General features: G+C 42.2%; 1 protein-coding gene across 1 annotated transcript; it reads left to right on the top strand.

The window, feature by feature from the left end:
- Positions 1 to 553: 553 nt before the first annotated feature.
- DEFB124 (defensin beta 124) lies at positions 554 to 4,937 on the top strand. The gene is made up of 2 exons (XM_077872619.1): positions 554 to 811; positions 4,578 to 4,937. The coding sequence occupies exons 1-2, from the start codon at positions 754 to 756 to the stop codon at positions 4,730 to 4,732; spliced, it is 213 nt and encodes a 70-aa protein (XP_077728745.1). The 5' UTR covers positions 554 to 753; the 3' UTR covers positions 4,733 to 4,937.
- The last annotated feature ends 13,937 nt before the right edge of the window (positions 4,938 to 18,874 follow it).

Here is an 18,874-nt window from a genome sequence, read left to right as displayed (position 1 = left end):
TAATCCAGACACAACACTAAAAGGATGATTACACTGGGGCTTAGCTGGGCCTGGGACTCAGGATTCTGCTTCTCAGCCAACTGTCCCTTTCCATCACTGCCCAAGGCTTAAAACAAAAACAGAAACAAAAACAAACTTCCTAGGCACTTGGAGGGGGAGTTGACTGTAGAGAACTGTGATTTTGGCCATCCAAGGGGCAGGGATCCAGGGTCTTTGAGCAGGGTGCTTCCTTTGAGATCATGAGAGACTGGGGCAGGTATGTATGTGGGTTCATGCAGACCAAGCTGTACCTGTGAGTGGGGCTCATTGTCATGGCTGAGGGGGTCCAGGTGTCCAGCCCAGAGCAACTCAACTCCCACAGTGGCCTGTAGCTGAGCTCAGCCCCCGCAGGGCTCTGGACCGACACTGAATCCCCTCACACCTGGCTTCCTTCTGTGGTTTGACCCTCTGGGCAACCCTTTCCTACTCACAAGGCGGGCTGTGGCTGATGTCATGATGTATATCATCTAGGAGTGAGGCAACTTAGCTTCACTTCCAGCTTTGGATCTGCAGCTCAATTGCTGTATGGCTGAGCAGTTCCCCACATTGCTGGCTGAGATCCAGCTACATCCTTGGGATCACAGAGCCTCAGCCTCCCACTCAGGTCTCCGGTTGGCCACACTCCTGCCTCCATCTGCAGCTTGATAAAGGCTGTGCCACAGGCAGCTCAGTATATCTGGCTTCTTCGGTGTTCTCCCCAGAAGCCCTGTGGCCATGACACAGCTGCTTCTGCTCATTGTGGCTCTCCTGGCCCTGGGTCATATGCAGCCAGGTAACCACTTGTGTGTACGTATGCATGTGTATGTGTAGAAATGAGGAATAGCCTCTCAGCTTCTGGGGGACAGAGGAGGCCTAGACCAGTTTTTGTGTTCTGGTCCCACCACTGACTTGCTGAGCACCAGAGGTACTGCTCCTAAATCAGTCTGCACCTTGGTTTCTTAATCTTTAAAATTGGGATTCACTCAACGAATATTTATTTCAAAAATATTTACTGTGTGCCAGCCCTACTACAACTGTTGGGGTTCCAGCTGGGAAAGAAAACAAGGTCCTTGCTTTCACGGTGCTGATATTTCAGACAGAATAAAACCAGATAAACACATAATATGTCAGGGTAAGTGCTCAGAAGAAGAGAAGCAGGAGAAGGTGTTAGTGTGGTGTGTGTATATGGGGGAGGGTGGATGGGAGCTGATGGGGATGGTTGGGGGAGGCCCTGTATAAGTTGTTTTTTAACTTTTTATTTTGAAAAACTTGAAATTTACATGAAAGTAGAGAGGATAAAGAACAAGGTGAGTTTTTAAAGTTTATTGTAGAAAAATGTAAATTCTGCAGAGAATAATGTAATGATGTAAGTTTTTAAAAGAGATCTTTTATTTTAGAAAATACCAAACATAAATTAAAAAATAATATTAAAAGCCCTCATGTACCCGTCACCTAACCTCAACAATTGTCAACTTGAATCAGTCCTTTTTTTTTTTTTTTTTTTTTAAGATTTTCTTTATTTATTTGACACAGAGAGAGAGCAAGCAAGCACAAGCAGAGGGAGAGGCAAGGGGAAAAAATGAGGGGCAGTCTTCCCACTGGGGGGACACGGAGTTGGACCCCAGGACACTGGGATCACGACCTGAGCTGAAGGCAGACACTTAACTAACTGAGCCACCCAGACTCCCCAAACCAGTCTGGTTATGAAGTCAATCTCAGATATCTTAACCATTTTGTATAAGGTCAATTTGAGCAGAGATCTAACTCCAGTGAGAATATTAAGACGATCTTTACAGGCAGCAGGAAGCAGACAGATGACAGATGTGTCTGAGGAGCAGTGAGGAGGCCAGTATGGCTGGAATAGGGGTATACCAGGAGAGAAGTGGAGCAACATGAAGTCAAAGACATAAGAGTGGTGGGGGATGCATTCATATAGGAGAAAATAGCAACTCTGGTCTCAGGCTCATTGGAAGGTCAAAATGTGATGATGCATTAAGAGTAGTTACTGGAACTGCCCTCACCTGGGAGTCAGGGTCTTGAGTTCTAGTTCCAGAACCCACCACTTACTGGCTAGGAAAAGTTGGATAAGTCGCTTCCTTAAATGATCTATAAAATGAGAGGTTTGGCTCTGCTTGTTCCACCCTCTATGCTGTCATTCCAATAATCTCACTTTCTGTTTATTGAGCATTTAGTTTGTGCCAGGCACTGTGCTAAAATGATTCAAGCCAGTATAACTGTCCTCTGAAAGGGAGTTATACAGATGAGGAATCTGAGGCCAAGATCCCTCAGCTGGGAAATGGCACAGCTGGGATTTGGATGAATCTGCAGAGCTGGGATTTAGATGAATCTGCATGCTGGTCTGAGCTGGGTTCAAACCAAGCCGTCAACCTCTATACACACACCTTCTTCAGGCTGTGGATCCTTTGCCTTGTAGAGGTTTTGAGGCCAGGTCTATCTCCTAAGATTCTCTCCCTTGGCAGGATGGAAGGCTGGCTGGGTGACAAGGTGGAATAACACCTATGGGTCGGCCCCTTGTGAGAGTTCCATGGGATCTCTCTCCCTCTCTCTCTCATTTTTTTTTTTTAAGATTTATTTATTTATTCATGAGAGACACAGACTGAGAGAGAGGCAGAGACACAGGCAGAGGGAGAAGCAGGCTCCTCGCAGGGACCCCATGTGGGACTCTATCCTGGGCCTTTAGGATCAGGTCCTGGGCTGAAGGCGGTGCTAAACCGCTGAGCCACCCAGGCATCCCTCTCCCTCTCTCTTTAAAGAATTTTTTATGTGGGACGCCTGGATGGCTCAGTGGTTGAGCGTCTGCCTTCGGTTCAGGGTGTGATCCTGGAATTCCAGGATCGAGTCCGCACCAGGCTCCCTGCATGGAGCCTGCTTCTCCCTCTGCCTGTGTCTCTGCCTCTCTCTCTGTGTCTCTCATGAATAAATAAAATATTTTAAAAAAACAAGGCATTTATTTATTTTTATTTATTTTAGAGAGAGAGAGCAAGAGAACGCAGGGTGGGGAAGGCAGAGGGAGGGAGAGAACCCTAAGGGGACTTCCCACTAAGGCCAGAGCCCAACTCAGGGATCAGGATTGAGCCAATCAAGAGTCAGACGCCCAGTTGATGGGGCCACCTATGCACCGCCATGGTATCTCTTTTAATCCAGGGAGAGGAAGGGAAGCCTTTCCCCTCCACTTCCCACTCAGCCACAGTTCTTCAGAGCTACTCTCTGCCCATCTGGTCATATCTAGAAATATTGCTGTACCAGACAGGCCTGCCTGAGTGAGTGAGCCTCTCTTTGAGTATTTGCAGACTTGCCCTAATTGGCTATCACCACATCCTGATGGTTTCCTTCCGGGGCGTTACCACAACTCTACTGTTGTATTTATTTGCTAGAGTTTCAACTGCCTTTCTTTCTGGAAGCTCCTTGAGGGCATGGACCATGGCCCATCTTGTTCACCAATGTCTCATGTTTGCTGAATGAATAAACGAAGGAGAATCTGCATGCTGTGACCGAAGACCTATAGAAGGGGTACAGGATCTGTTCCTCCAGAGCCCTACCTTTCCTATGGCCTATGGCTAGAAATTCCTCCACTAACATTAAACAGATCCCTGAGTTGGGGAGGCAGTTTATGACATGGTTATGAGTGTGGACTCTAGAACCCAATTACCTGGGTTTGAATCTTGGCTCTGCTCCTTAATGACTCTGTAATCTTGGGCAAGTTTGCTAACCTTTCTGTGCCTCAGTTTCCTTACCTTGTATCATGGGGATCATAATAAGATCGACTATAATTGTATAGTGTTGTGATGAAAAGTGCTTAGAGTGTACCTGGGCGGGGGGTTGGGTTAATCTGGACAAGATATTATTTCTAGGAGCAGCTGGGTGTCTCAGTTGGTTAAGTGTCCAACTGTTGATTTTGGCTCAGGTCATGATCTCAGGGTCGTGAGATTGATCCCCATGTCGGCTCTGTGGTCAGCATGGAGTCTGCTTTAGATTCTCTCTCCATCTACCTCTGGCCTTCCTCCCACTTGCTTACTCTCTAAATAAATAAATAAAATCTAAAAAAAAAAAAAAAAAAAGAAAGGAGAAAGAAAGAAAGAAAGAAAAAGAAAGAAAGAAAGAAAGAAAGGAAGGAAATTAGTTTTTAACTTGTAATCAGTGGTATAACCTGGAATCTGTGGGCTAACCTGGACTGAAATCTGTGGGCTCATTTGTAACTAGTTGTCTCATCTGTGACTGGGGGTATAGTCTGTTACATCTGGTCTAACCCTTGGCTTGTAATCAGAGTTCATGTCCTGTGGCCTAAGTTATGCGCTGTAGGCTGTTGTATGACCAGTCACCCAGTGTAATGATCAGAGAGCTAACAAAAGACCAGAGAGCTAACCGGTGACTTGTGATCTAATGTGGGTACTGTGGCCTACATTAGGTACTGTGGTCAGTGGTCTCATCTGTGACCTATGGCCTAGCCCTTGATCTACAAGGGAAAAAACCTGCGAACAGTGGTCTAACTTGCAACAACCCATGGGCTGCTCTGTGACCTATGGTCTTCCTCTGCATAGGGAGAAGTGAATTTAAGCGGTGCTGGAAGGGCCAAGGGGCCTGCCGGACTTACTGTACGAGGCAAGAAACCTACCTACACATGTGCCCAGATGCCTCTCTGTGCTGTCTCCCCTATGGAAGCAGGCCTCTGTCCTCCAAGCCTGAATATGTGTAGCTGGCTCTGGGGCTGGCACACTTACTCTCCAAGAAACACCTGCTGCTGGCTGTCTCCTCTTGCTGCCTGTTCACCACCCTGCCACCCTCATGCTGGGGAAGTGGGGGTGGACAAGGTCCTGGTATGGGAGGGATGCAGGGATGGTTGGTGGAGGGAGGTGAGGTGCCCAGGGAGAGAGTGGGTATTAAAGACCTTTGTAAATGCTTCCAGGCCTGCCAGTTCCTATTTCTTTTGGTCAGTCCAACTCTGAAAAAAATTACCTCCATAAACATTCTGGGTCTTCTCATCCATAAATGGGGATACATTATAACATCAGGAGATTTGGACTCCACAGAAGGAATGCAAAAAGAGAGTTACAGTTAATAGTAACCGTGTGAGTTAATAATAATAATGAGTTCAATATAGTAAGGATTAATAATGGTAGAGTTAATGTACTTTGTCATTTTGAAAGGCAGGCCCTTCAGAGCGAAAGGATTTCTCTTATGTTCCTTTACCTCCCGTTTTAGTGTTTCAAGGCCCGCCAGGTAGAAAAGACCACAGGATTTTATGAAAGCAGTTTTCATACACATAGGGAAAGCAGAGAGAGGAGAAGTCGGCCTCGGCCAGGCCCAGGGAACTGTGGGCACGAGAAAACATGAGCAGAGTCAGGGAGGGAGGCGGACACGCTCATACCAATTACCCTGCATCAGGAGTAGTTTGGCAGAGCAGTAGGTAGCTCACCTTGCAGGGGTTTATCTGGAGTTAGGCAGCAACCACCTCAGGGCAAGCATTTTGGGATCCTGTTGGGGTCCCATATGGCTATGAAAACTTCAGGCACTTTGTCAATGTTTAAAGCAGGAAGCAGGGGGAGGGTTGGATTGAGCTGGTTTCTCACTTTTACAGAAAGCAAACACTGCCCTGGAACACGCCCCGCTCCCCAGCCGACTTCTGCTCCTTCTCGTTGGCTAGAGCTGTGTCACATGGTGTCCAGGAGGCTGGGAAGAATGCATTTGCCTGTATGGTAGACATGGCCTGGGGGTGGGGAAAGGGAGATGGGTAAGACCTCCAGTGTTAACCCACCTTCTCTTGGGCCCCAGAAAGGGGCAGGCATGTTCAATAAATTGAAGGGAATACCAAGGACAGAGGGGTTCTTATCCACTGTCCTTTGAGACTTTTCAGAGAATTCAAGGTAGTCTTGGAGCAAGAGAGAGGACCCTGCTTGGCCTGGCTAAGAAGATGATATTCAAAATACTTCACATCTGGAGGGATGCTGAGTGAGCCTCAGGGCTGGAGCAGAGTCTTGGAGACTACCTGCTGTGTTAACCTTTTGGTTTCTGGTATGAGAGGGACCTGGGAATGTGCCAGAGGCAGCTGGAGTGGAGGAGGGGATGCTGAAGGGTCTTGGGCAATGACTTTTTACCAACCAGGAGGGAAGCCCTGAATTTTTTAATTTAAAAATTTTTTTTAAAAAGAGATTTTATTTATTCATGAGAGACACACAGAGAGAAGCAGAGACATAGGCAGAAGGAGAAGCAGGCTCCCTGCTCCTCCACTGGGGAGCCTGATGCAGAACTTGATCCTAGGACGCAACTCCATCTCAGGATTCCAGGATCATGACCTGAGCCAAAGGCAGACGCTCAATCACTAAGCCGCCTAGGTGTCCCAGCTCTGAATTGTTTTATTTATTTTTTATTTTTTAAAAAAGATTTTATTTATTTATTTATGAGAGACACACACACACAGAGAGAGAGAGAGAAAGGCAGAGACATAGGCAGAGGGAGAAGCGGGCTCCATGCAGGGAGCCCCATGTGGGACTCAATCCCAGGACTCTGGGATCACTCCCTGAGCCAAAGGCAGACATCAGCCGCTGAGCCACCCAGGCGTCCCTCTGAATTGTTTTAGTAACAAAGCATACCACCTTTGTATCAGATCTGCCTCTGTACCCCCCTTCATTTCTGAGTGATCTAGACATTGAACTGATGGCCAGTGGCCCTGTTTTAGGACCCGATGTGATGGGGATGAGGTGGGCTTGGTGTTGGGAGCCTAAGAAGAGGATAAGATAAGAACCCCAGAGCCAGCCACAGAACCGTGGTGAGCTATGGGTGAGGTGGTGTTTGTTAGCCAGTGTCACCACCAGGCCTCAATGAGTCAGCAGAAGGCCAGACCAGTTCACCAGGAACCAGCTGTAGCTGGAAGACCAGTGGCTGTTTTCAGTGACATGCAGATCCCAGCAGATGCCAGCCCATCATTGAATCTCCTCACCCCCAGCTAGCAGCTGCCATGTTTGGGAGGAGAGAGGAGGAGAGGAGGAATCTGGAAGCCTGAGCAATGATACCAAAGATCCTAAGTCTCTCTGAATTCAAGAAACCTCAAGAGAATATTTAAGTTGTTGAATTAGACCAAGTTTTAAGCTGGAATGAACTAAATTTAGTTCTGCACTCTAACCCCTCTCCTCTCTGTTGTTCTACAGAGTGAAGAAGCTATGTTTTCCTTGCTCAGTCCCAGGCATGGTGTGAGGGAGTCTGTGACCTTGTTGCAGTGAAGATGGTGATGATTTTTAGGAGTGAGGAGTTAGATTCAAGCTCATACACCAGCTCTGCCATGTCCAGGCCACAGGCTGTGTGAACAGGGCAAGTCACTTCCTGTGTCTGATGTCAGAATCCTTCTCTACAAAATGGGCATAGTAGCCCTGTTTGGGGTTGCCGTGGGGTCAGAGGAGATCCTCTGGTACTTTGTAAGTGCTCAGTAAAGCTGTCTCTTCTCTTGAGCAAGAGATACATCAGTGTCCTTCTTCTCCACACATTTCAGACTTCAGAAAATCTGCAAGAACAATGCAAATAATTTCATAGATCCTTCACCCAGTTTTTCCAAATATTAACATTTTACCACTTTTCCTTTATCATTTCTTCTCTCTTGCTCTCCATGTGCATATAAAATTATAAATATATGTGTGTGTATTTATTTGTATATCAGACATGATCCCCTTTATACCTAAATATTTCAGTGGGTTTTTCCTAAAGACAAAGGCATTTTCTTTTTTCTTTCTTTTTTTTTTCTTTTCTTTTTTTTTTTCTTTTTTGGCATTTTCTTATATAACCATAGTACAATGCTAAATCTCGGGATATTCCCATTGACAAAATTCTATTGTCTAATCTTCAGATCTTGTTCAGCTTTTACCAGCTATTCCAAAAAAGTCCTTTACAGCAAAACAAAGCCTCTGGATTGCATACACTCAGCTGTCAAGTTTCTTTGATCTCTTTGAACCTGGAGCAGTTTTTCAGTGTTTCATGACATTGAAGGCTTTGAGAAGTCCCGGCCAGTTATTTTGTGGAATGTCCCTCAGTTTGAGTTTGTCTGATGTTTCCTTGTGACTGAATTCAACTTATGCGTTTTTGGCAGGAATACTCCAGAAGCAATGCCGTGTTTCTCTCAGAGCTTCATGTTGGAGGCAGCTATCACCCTTCTGAGGGCTGAACTAAGACCAAACAGTCTAGACTGTTTTTTGAAGCTCACACCTCACATGTGCAGGGCTGTTTTCTACCCAGGACCCTAGCTAGCAGACCATCACCTAAGCCTATATCCCACCTCCTAAGCTGTATGGATGCACCTAACAGGCCAAGGAAATGAGGCAATTCTAGAGTGGAAGGTTCCTTGAGATACTTCATAGATGAGGCTCCCAAGCTCAGAGAGGGAAAGTGCCTTGTCCAAAGCCAGACAGCTCCTGAGGCACAAAGCTGGGACTTGGACTTAAATCTTTGGACTTCAGGTGCACCTGGGTGGCTCAGTCAGTTAAGCGTCTGCCTTCCACTGGGATCATGATTTCAGGGTCCTGGGATGGAGCCCCATGTCGGGCTTCCTGCTTAGGGGGGAGTCTGCTTCTCCCTCTCCCTCTGCCCTTCCCCCCTGCTCATGCTCTCTCTCTCTCTCAAATAAATAAATAAATAAATAAATAAATAAATAATTTAAAAAAATCTTTGGACTTCAGCTCAAGGCTTCTTCCATAGAACAATAGCCACACATTGGTAGGACAGGCCATGGTGAAGGAGAAGCTCTTGGAAGAAGAGAGTTCCCTGTCCCTGGAGGTAGGCCAGATGAGCCAGGGGGGTGGGCAGTGCTACAGAAGGGATTTTTGCTATGCATTGGCATTCAGAAGTACCATTTCAGAACAAACATTCATTCCCCAAAGCATCATTGAATGGCTGAGCTAGTGATGACAATAATATCAGTACTAACTGCTTCACATACCTAATCTCACTTAATTCTCATAGCCCTGGCACTATAATCCTCTTCTTTTCTAGAAGGCAACTGAAGCTCTTAGTGAAGCGAGCTGTTCAGGTCATACACTCAGTAAATGGTGGAGTTGGGACTCTGCTCTGGTCCTCTGGAACTTTATTTTATCTTCCAGGTTTGCCCTTACTTGTGCTTTTAAAATAACATTTTTTTTCTAATTGTAGAAGTAATATATGTGCATTGGAAAGAACTTGGAAAGCAGAAGCACAAATAAGAAAGGAAACATCATCAGTATTTTCACTACACAGAAATACCCACCAATAAAATTTATGTTAAATATGATTTACAAATAAAAAGGAATAAAATTGCACATAATTTTTGGTGTCCTGTTTTTGTTTTGTTTTGTTTTTGCTTACCAATGTACCATGAGCATTTCCATATGTGCTTAGATAGCCTTCCAAAACAAGATTTTTAACACTAAAATGCCTCCTAGAAAATTTCCTTAAAATTTTCCAATTTTAAAAAAAAATTTTCCAATTTTTATTACCTGAGTAGAATGGTTAGAACACATTGTAGGAAAAAAAAATCATAGATGAGCTTCAACATATTTACCATTCTTATAATCTCTATTAGCTTTTTAAAAAAAGATTTTAATTTTTAAAGATTCATTTATTTATTTGAGGAAGGGAAAGAGCATGAGCAGGGGGTAGAGAGAGAGGGAGAGAGAGAATCTTAAGCACGCTTCCTGCTGAGCAGCAGCCCAACATGAGGCTCCATCTCACTACCTTGAGATCATGACCTGAGCCTAAATCAAGGGTGGGACAACAAACCAACTGAGCCACCCAGGTGCCCCTAAAGATTTTAAGTAATCTCTACACCCAGCCGGGGGTTTAAACTTACAACCCTGCGATCAAGAGTCATATGCTACTCTGTGTTAGTTTTCATTAACATATTTTCTCAGTATGGAGATATCTATATATTTTTTAGAAGTCATAAAGCTGCATGTGTGTATACTATTATATAGAGTGCATATACTATTCATATATACATTAATACATAATATATATTGTATTAGTATATATATATGCATTTTCATAGAGATTCTTCTATTAGAGATTAGAGGACTTTCTTGTTCCACTGACAGGTGGATCTCTTTGGGCTTACAAGAAAGAAAAAGAACAAGGGGGTCACAGGGTGCCTAAGTGGCTCAGTCAGTTGGGCATCTGCCTTCAGCTCGGGTCATGGTCTCAGTGTCCTGGGATCGAGCTCTGTATGGGGCTCCCTGCTCTGTGGGGAGTTTGCTTCTCCCTCATTTTGCCTCTGCCCCCCACTTGTGCTCTCAAATTCTCTCAAAGAAATAAATATATAAAATCTTAAAAAAAAGAACAAGTAAGTTACAATAAGGGGTTCAGGGTAAGATTTGGTGACTCTGCACTCCCTTCCCCACCTGGGTTTTCAATGGCAAAGTGTTGAATGGAATTGCTTATTGTACCAGGGCTACCTCTAAGTCTGAGAGCCAGGCTACAATCACATATGGTCCAAATTATCCTTGACAATGGCTCAGGAAGGCATCTTTCTGGAGACTGACATACAGAGTGAACTTTCTTCCATTAATGGAACATATCAGGTTTCTCTAGAGATACACCAAAGGAGGTTACTGGTTATGTTTAGGGGATATTTCTTTTCCTTTATTAAAAAAAAGAAAAATAAGGATACCCTGGTGGCTCAGTTGGTTGGGCACCTGCCTTCAGCTCAGGTCATGATCCTGGGGTCCTGGGATCCAGCCCTGCGTGGGACTTCCTGCTAGGTAGGTAGCCTGCTTCCCCCTCTCCCTCTGCCACTCCCCTTGCTTGTGCTCTCTCTCTCTTTCAAATAAATAAACTCTCTCAAATAAATAAATAAAATCTTGAAAAACAAACAAATAAAATCTCTCTTTCAAATAAACAAATAAAATCTTGAAAAAAAAATAGAAAAACTTATTTTTTAAAATGTATTTTATTTGTTTATAGATTTCATTTTTTAAAGTAATCTCTACCCCTTACATGGGGCTCAAACCCACAACCCCAAGACCAAGAGTTGCATGCTGCTTCACTGACTGAGCCAGCTAGGCACTGCTTATTATTTATCTTTTAATTGAAGTATAGTTGGTACTCAATGTTACATTTGTTTAGGGTGTACAACATAGTGATTTACCACCTCTATAGGGTATGATGTGCTCGCCACAAGTGTAACTCCCATCTGTCACCATGCACTGCTGTAATGATACCACAGACTATATACCTTATGCAGTATCTTTTATTGGACCATTTATATAAAAAATAAATATCTCTCCAAATGGAGTCACACAACACAGTGCGATCCCTTCATTGCGATGTGCTTTTTCCTGTATGGGAATCGAGGCAATTCCCATCTTTCATGTACACAGCCACTGGCTCCAGGAGGGATTCTTCTGGTTTATTTGGACTACTATAGCTCATATTTGCAATACATATATTTGACAAAGGACTCATTACCAGAATATATGAAGAGCTCCTACAAACCATAAAGAAAAAGACAATCTAATAACATAGTGGGCAAATATTTCAGACATTTTGCAAAAGTAGGTATACAAATGGGCAATAAGCCCATGAAAAGATGTTCAAAATCATTAGGTATTAGGGAAATGCAAATTAAAACCATAATGGGATACCATTACACACCCACCAGAATGATTAAAATTGAAAAAATGGACCAAAGTGAATATTGGTGAAGATATGGAGCAACTGGAATGCTAATATCTCCCTGATAGGAATGTAACACAGACAATCCCTTTGGAAAAACAGTTGCAGTTACTTACAAAACTAAATAGAAATATATGTATACAAAGACTTCTCTATTAATGTTTATAGCAGCTTTTTTTTTTTTTTTAAGATTTTATTTATTCATGGAGACACACAGAGAGAGGCAGAGACATAGACAGAGGGAGAAACAGGCTCCCCGCAGGGAAACTGATGCAGGAATCATCCCAGGATCACCACCTGAGCTGAAGGCAGATGCTCAACTGCTGAGCCACCCAGGTACCCCGTTTATAGCAGTTTTATTTCTAATATCCCATTGCTAGAAACAACCGAAATGTTCAACAAGTAAATGGATAAAATGAATTACATCCATACAGTACAATACTAACAACAATAAACAATAACAATATACTGAGACAACATGAATTAATCTCAAAAACATTATCGTAAGCAAAAGAAGACATATAAGAGATGTACATACTGAATGCTTCTATATGACGTTCAGAAAGGCAAAATTAGGTTGTTCTAAAAAGTAAGAAGGGGAGCCTGGGTGGCTTAGTTGGTTAAGTGTCTGACTCTTAGTTTTGGCTCAGGTCATGATCTCAGGGTCTTGAAATCCAGCCCGGTTGGGTCTCTGCGCTCAGCAGGGAGTCTGAGGATTTTTCTCCCTCTGCCCCTCCCCCTACATGCTCGCACACACGTGCTCGCACTCTCTCAAATAAATAAATCTCCAAAAAAAAAAAAAAAAGAAAGAAAAAATCGAAACAAAACAAAACAACTCATTTCTCTCTTTGTCTCTTTTCTTCTGAGCACACTTAGTTGAGTAGCTTATCTGTGCTTATGAGGCAGCTCCGTTTGTCTCACAAATAGCTACAGGGAGAAAGGACTGTTAATGACGATGATTCTTAACGGGAAGACACTGCCCTCTAGGGGTGAGTTTTGGAATTTGGTGGTAGCTTTTTTTTTTTTTTTTTTTCCTTTTTTTCTTCGGAAAATTAAAGGAGTTCTTACTGGAATTTAGTAGGTTGGGGCGTCAGGATGCAGCATGGCATGCAATGTGTGTGACTGTCCTGGAAAATGAAGTATTGATCCATTTCCCAAACAAAATTCAAATGTCCCGCTCGACATTTATGTAGGTGAGAAAACTGTTCATAATTATCTGAGCTTAGAATCTAAGGCTGTTTTGCAAGTATTTTTTTGCATATTGAATTTTTTGGAATGAAATTATTGTGCAAATATAGGAATGATTATACTTTGTTTTGGTTAGAACTTTACCCAAGCTGTTTACCATTGTGGAAAGTCAGGATACAGATAGCAAACACTTGGGGTCATATTTGAATTGTGCATATGGCACACACATTTGAGCGTGCATTTGTAGTTTCTGCACTCATGCTACATTTAGGTACAATATCTGATATATTTCATTATGTCTTTAAGTATATTTACACATCAAAATACATATGATTATAAAAATAGTCTTTTTTTCTCCTTTATATTATAGTTAGGGCTTAATTTGATTTTTTTCCTTGCAGTTATGTGAGTAGATAGGTTAAAATATTTATGAATTTTATTTTAAGACAGAAGGGGATACTGAAAAATGTTTATTATAAAAAGGAGCATTGATTGGGCCTAACAGGACCCAGGGAATGTTGAGCTCTCACGAATAGATAAGTGAGACCTCATGAGGTGATAGAGAGAGGAGCCATAGGTACCCTTCTTCAGACTTCCACCAGGAAGATCCATGTTTCATTGAGGTCTCTTTCTCCCTAAGCAAAGGGTCTCAGTTTTTCACAAAGAGCAGACATATTCCTTCCCAATAGAAGTTTATAGCAAAGATACATGGAATAGTGAATACCCATCCATATATACTCTTTTAAATTTGCATTAAAATTTTTAAAAAAAATGTTTTATTTAAATTCAATTTGCCAACATATAGTATAACACCCAGTGCTCATCTCATCAAGTATGAATAGCTAAAATTAACAAGATAGGAAACAACAAATGTTGATGAGGATGTGGAGAAAGGAAACTCTCTTGCACTGTTAGTGGGAATGCAAGCTGGTGTAGCCACTCTGGAAAACAGTGTGGAAGTTCCTCGAGAAGTTAAAAATAGAGCTACCTTATGACTGAGCAATTGCACTATGGGTTTTTATCCCAAAGATACAGATGTAGTGAAATGCCAGGACACCTGCACCCCAATGTTCATAGCAGCAATGTCCACAATAGCCAAACTGTGGAAGGAGCCACAATGTCCTTCGATAGATGGATGGATAAAGATGATGTGGTATATATGTATATATATAATATATAATATGTATATATATAATATATAATATGTATATATATAAATTATATATATATATATATATATATATATATATATATATACAGTAGAATATTAGCCATCAGAAAGGATGAATACCCACCATTTGTTTTGACATGGTTGGAACTGGAGGGTATTATGTCAAATGAAATAAATCAATTGGAGACAGACAATTATCATATGGTTTCACTCATGTGTGGAATATAAGGAATAGTGAAAGGGACTATAAGGAGAAGGAGGAGGGAAACTGAGTGGGGCAAAATTAGAGAGGAAGACAAACCATGAGAGACTCCTAACTCTGGGAAACAAAGCGTTGCAGAAGGGGAGGAGGGTGGGTGGATGGGGTAACTGGGTGATGGGCACTAAAGATGGCACTTGTAGCCCTGTTCACAGCCTTGACTGAAGTGACAGTTGTACACAGACCAGGAGACCACTTTCCCCCATGACCCAGACACAATTGATTGGACAAGAGGTGGGCACCTCTCAAGCCAACCTATTCCTATAGGCTGACCAGCGACCTATGAGGTGGGTGGGTACAAAATGAACTGCATTCATCAGATTCTGTTCCAAGAATTGGGAAATACAGAGAATTATATAATTCTCTGTATTTATTGCAGTTTATAATTGGAGTGGAAGCTGAAAGGCTGCCTTAGTAAGAGTCAAGTTGGGGGTGCCTGGTGGCTCAGTTGCTTAAGCCGTCAGCCTTCAGTTCAGGTCATGATCTCCAGGTGCTGGGATTCAGCCCAGTATGGGGCTCCCTGCTCAGCGGGGAGTCTGCTTCTCCCTCTCCCTCTGCCTCTTCCCCCACTCATGCTCTCTCTCTTTCTTTCTCTCAAATCAATAAATAAAATCTTAACAAAAAAGTTTAGGTTGAAGAGCAGCAGAGGTGGGTGGTGGGAGCAGGGGTGGAATAAAGCATAATTTGAGGAAGTAGAAGCCGTAAGTAAAAATGGGGAAAAGGCAGACTCCTTCACTTTAATACATAAATTGTTCCAGAAGTTGTGTTTTAAATACAAACATCAAGGAGCTCAGTTGATTCACTGGCTGACTCTTGGTTCTGCTCAGGTCATGATCTTAGGGTCCTGGGATGGAGCCCTATGTCTAGCCAGCCTGGCCTGGCTTGGGACTCTGCACTCAGCAGGGAGTCTGCTTGAGGATTCTTTCTCTACCTGTCTCTCTGCCCCTCCCCTCGACTTCCCTCTCTCTTTCTCAAATAAATAAATAAATAAATCTTAAAAAAAACACAAGCATCACAATATTGCATGCCTATCACACTGTCTGCCTCTCAAATCTCCTCTTGTATCTCTCTTCTCTTATACACCAGGCTTTAGCCACATGGCCATTCTTTCAGTCTCTGGAACAAGCCACTTGCCTCTTCAAAGGCCTATGTACATGCTGTTCTACCTGGAATCTTCTTCTGCAAACCCACTCCCAACTCTCTGCAAGCATGACTTCTCACCCTGCAGATCCCAGGTTAAATGCTACCCCCTCAGAGAGTTACTGTGACAGCTCATATGAGGTCCACCTTCTTCATGAATCAATCACTACACTCTTCATAACCCTACTGCATATATAATTATGAATTTCTTTCTTTAATGACTTTTTCCTCCACAGGTTGTAGGCTTCAGGTTGACAAAGTGCATGTTTGTTTTATTTACTACTGTATAACTGGAGACCCACCTGGTGCCTGGCAAATAACAGGTATCCACAAATACTTGTTATATGACTAAATGAACAAATGAATCTATGTTTTATGGGAATTATGGTTCAGTAGATCTAAGACATGGTAAAAAAAATCTTTAGTTTCATAGCCATTTAATTAAGACTTTTTTTTTTAAGATTTTATTTATTCATTTGAGAGAGTGAGAGAGAACACATGAGGAAGGGGAGGAGCAGAGAAAGAGGTAGAAGCAAACTCTCCACTGAGCAGGAAGCCCAAGTGGGGCTCCATCTCAGGACCCTGAGATCATGACCTGAGATGAAGGCAGACACTCAACTGACTGTGCCACCCAGGTGCTTCTATATATGATTTTCAATGATATATTTCAAGCATTATGTGCATGTCCATTAATTTTGCTCCATTTCTTCCTTATTTGAACCAAGAGTCCAGTGAGCCTGTTGAGGCTTAGGCTTCCTTGATTAGGCATGCTTCATGGTTTCCACTGCCATCCCAACTATACTCAGCTTACTATGCCCACCTTCACTTCACAGGCATCAATACCCTACTTTTTCTGTTTTCCATTAATTCAACTAATAGTTATTGATGAATGACTATGTGCCAGGCATTATTCTAACCACTGAGGATTTGGCAGGAGACAAAACAGATAAATTCCTGCCCTGGGGAAAAAATCCTTTGTTGAGATGCCTCTGTGGAGAACCATGGCTTCTCATTTAAATTCATAGACCCCAAAGCCCTTGCCTGAAGTGAAAGTTGTGTCCCTTTGAGGAAGAACTCTGTACCAATGCCAAAAGTACGTAATGAAAATCTTTCTTTAGGCCAAGGCACCTGTGGCCATTGACCATGATGATTCTATATTTGGGAAAGGCAATGCTGTTTCTGAGTTGACTCTAGTATCTAGGGCCCCAAAATGCCATGTGTCAAAATTGGAGGATGCATGGAGATCAGACTGTACAGACATTTTTGCACCAAGAAGATCTCATGATTTGTCTGATTTATTTCATTCAGCATTATGGAATTTCATTCAGCACTATTGCTGAGTAGTATTCCATTGTATGGATATACCACAACTTGTTTATCCATTCATCTGTTGATGGACATTTAGAGTGTTTCCAGTTTTGGGTTTTTTTTTTTTTTTAATTTTTTTTTTAAATTTTTATTTATTTATGATAGTCAGAGAGAGAGAGAGAGAGAGAGAGAGGCAGAGACATAGGCAGAGGGAGAAGCAGGCTCCATGCACCGGGAGCCTGATGTGGGATTCGATCCCGGGTCTCCAGGATCGCGCCCTGGGCCAAAGGCAGGCGCCAAACCGCTGCGCCACCCAGGGATCCCCCAGTTTTGGGTTTTTACAAATAAAGCTACCATGAGCAATTATATATGAGTCTTTGTGTGGACATATGCTTTCATTTCTCTTGGGTAGATACCTAGATGTGTTTGGATCATATGGTACATTATACTTTGTGAGAAACTGTCTAGTGTTTTCAAAGTGGTTGCACTATTTTACGTTCCCACCATGTAATTTTCTCATATTTTCTTCTCTGGGTCTTCATGACTGGTTTATCTTTTCCTTTTCCGTTTCCTCTGGGTTTAAAGATCTTAAGACAATGTTTATGGATTTTTAAAAAGATTTTAAAAATTTATTTAAAAAGAGAGAGCAAAAAAAAAATAAAAATAAAAAAGAGAGAACACACAAGTGGAGAGAGTGGTAGGCAGAGGGAAAAGGAGAAGCAGGCTCCTTGCTGAGCAGGAAGCTTGATGCAGGGCCCAATCCCCAAACCTGGGATCATGACCTGAGCAGAAGGCAAAAACTTAACTAACTGAGCCACCCAGGCACCTCTTAATGTTCATGGATTTTATCTCTCTTTGAGAAACTTGATTTTTATTATAGATTGAGAAGTCAAAAGAATATTTATAAAGGCATAAAAATAATAAGACAACAAACATCTCTATACCTACATCCAGATAAAAGAATGGACTATCACCATTATCCCTGCCAATTCCTATATTCTTAAGAGTTAACCATTATCCTCAATTTGTGTTTTACTGCTCGTTTTATCATTTATGTCCATGCCCCTAACAAAACACTTGTTAATAAGTGAACATTTTGATCAAGTCTTGGAAAAAGTTTTGTTAAGATTTTGATTTAATTATCACTGAATCTGGGAAACAATTCCTATAGAATTGATGTCAAAAGACATTGAGTCGGGACGCCTGGGTGGCTCAGCTGTTGAGTGTCTGTTTTTGGCCTAGGGTGTGATCCTGGAGTCACAGGAGTCCCACATTGGGCTCCCTGCATGGAGCCTGTTTCTCTTTCTGCCTATGTCTCTGCCTCTCCCTCTGTGTCTCTCATGGATAAGTAAATAGAATCTTTAAAAAAAAAAAGGCATTGATTTATAAGCACAGTATGTCTCTATAAATTTAGGCTTTCTATATTGTCTTTCAGTAAAGGCTTCTAATTTTTTCCATAAAATTATTGAGTATGTATTGTTTGAAATATTCAAAGATATTGGGAAATATGTTTTCTTCTGGTTGTTAGCTGTTTGACTATGCTATGCTTTAAAAAAGAGAGAGGGAAACAAACCATAAGAGACTCTTTTTTTTTTTTTTTTTCCATAAGAGACTCTTAATGATAGAGAACAAACAGGGTTGATGGAGGGGCCGTGGGTGGGGGATGGGCTAGATGGGGGATGGGCATTAAAGAGGGCACTTGTGATGAGCACTGGGTGTTGTATCTAAGTGATGGATCACTGAATTCTACTACGTGCTATATGTTAACTAACTAGAATTTAAATTGAAAAAATATTGCTTTGGCCAATGGTATTTAAGAAAGCATAACAGAAGTTTGAAAAGGCACCTTATTGGGGCTTACCCTCTTAGACCTATCTATGTAAGAAACCAAAGTTAATGTCCTTGAAACCAAGAGGTCACGTGGACAGAGATGCAGTCATGGGGGTGACCCCAGGTGAGAATATCAGAAGAACCACTCAATTAACACACAAAAATCTGAGAATTAATGAATAGTTGTTATTTTAATCCACTAAGTTTTGGAGTGGTTTATCATGCAGTAATAGAAAACTGATACAGTATTTTTCTATGTATTGGTTTAAATTATTGAACCTTTCAATCTTTCCTTCTAATTTCTTTAACATATTTAT

This window comes from Canis aureus, chromosome 26, assembly GCF_053574225.1.
Source record: "Canis aureus isolate CA01 chromosome 26, VMU_Caureus_v.1.0, whole genome shotgun sequence".
NCBI lineage: Eukaryota > Metazoa > Chordata > Mammalia > Carnivora > Canidae > Canis > Canis aureus.
The sequence above is the reverse complement of the archived record's forward strand: the minus strand, read 5'-3'. Positions and strand labels throughout refer to the sequence as shown.

Bases quoted from the DNA above. Each gene is read 5' to 3' on its own strand.
- DEFB124 (XM_077872619.1), top strand. From the start codon at position 754: ATGACACAGCTGCTTCTGCTCATTGTGGCTCTCCTGGCCCTGGGTCAT. The intron at 812-4,577 runs GTAACCACTTGT...TCCTCTGCATAG, and splicing joins CCTGGGTCATATGCAGCCAG to GGAGAAGTGAATTTAAGCGG.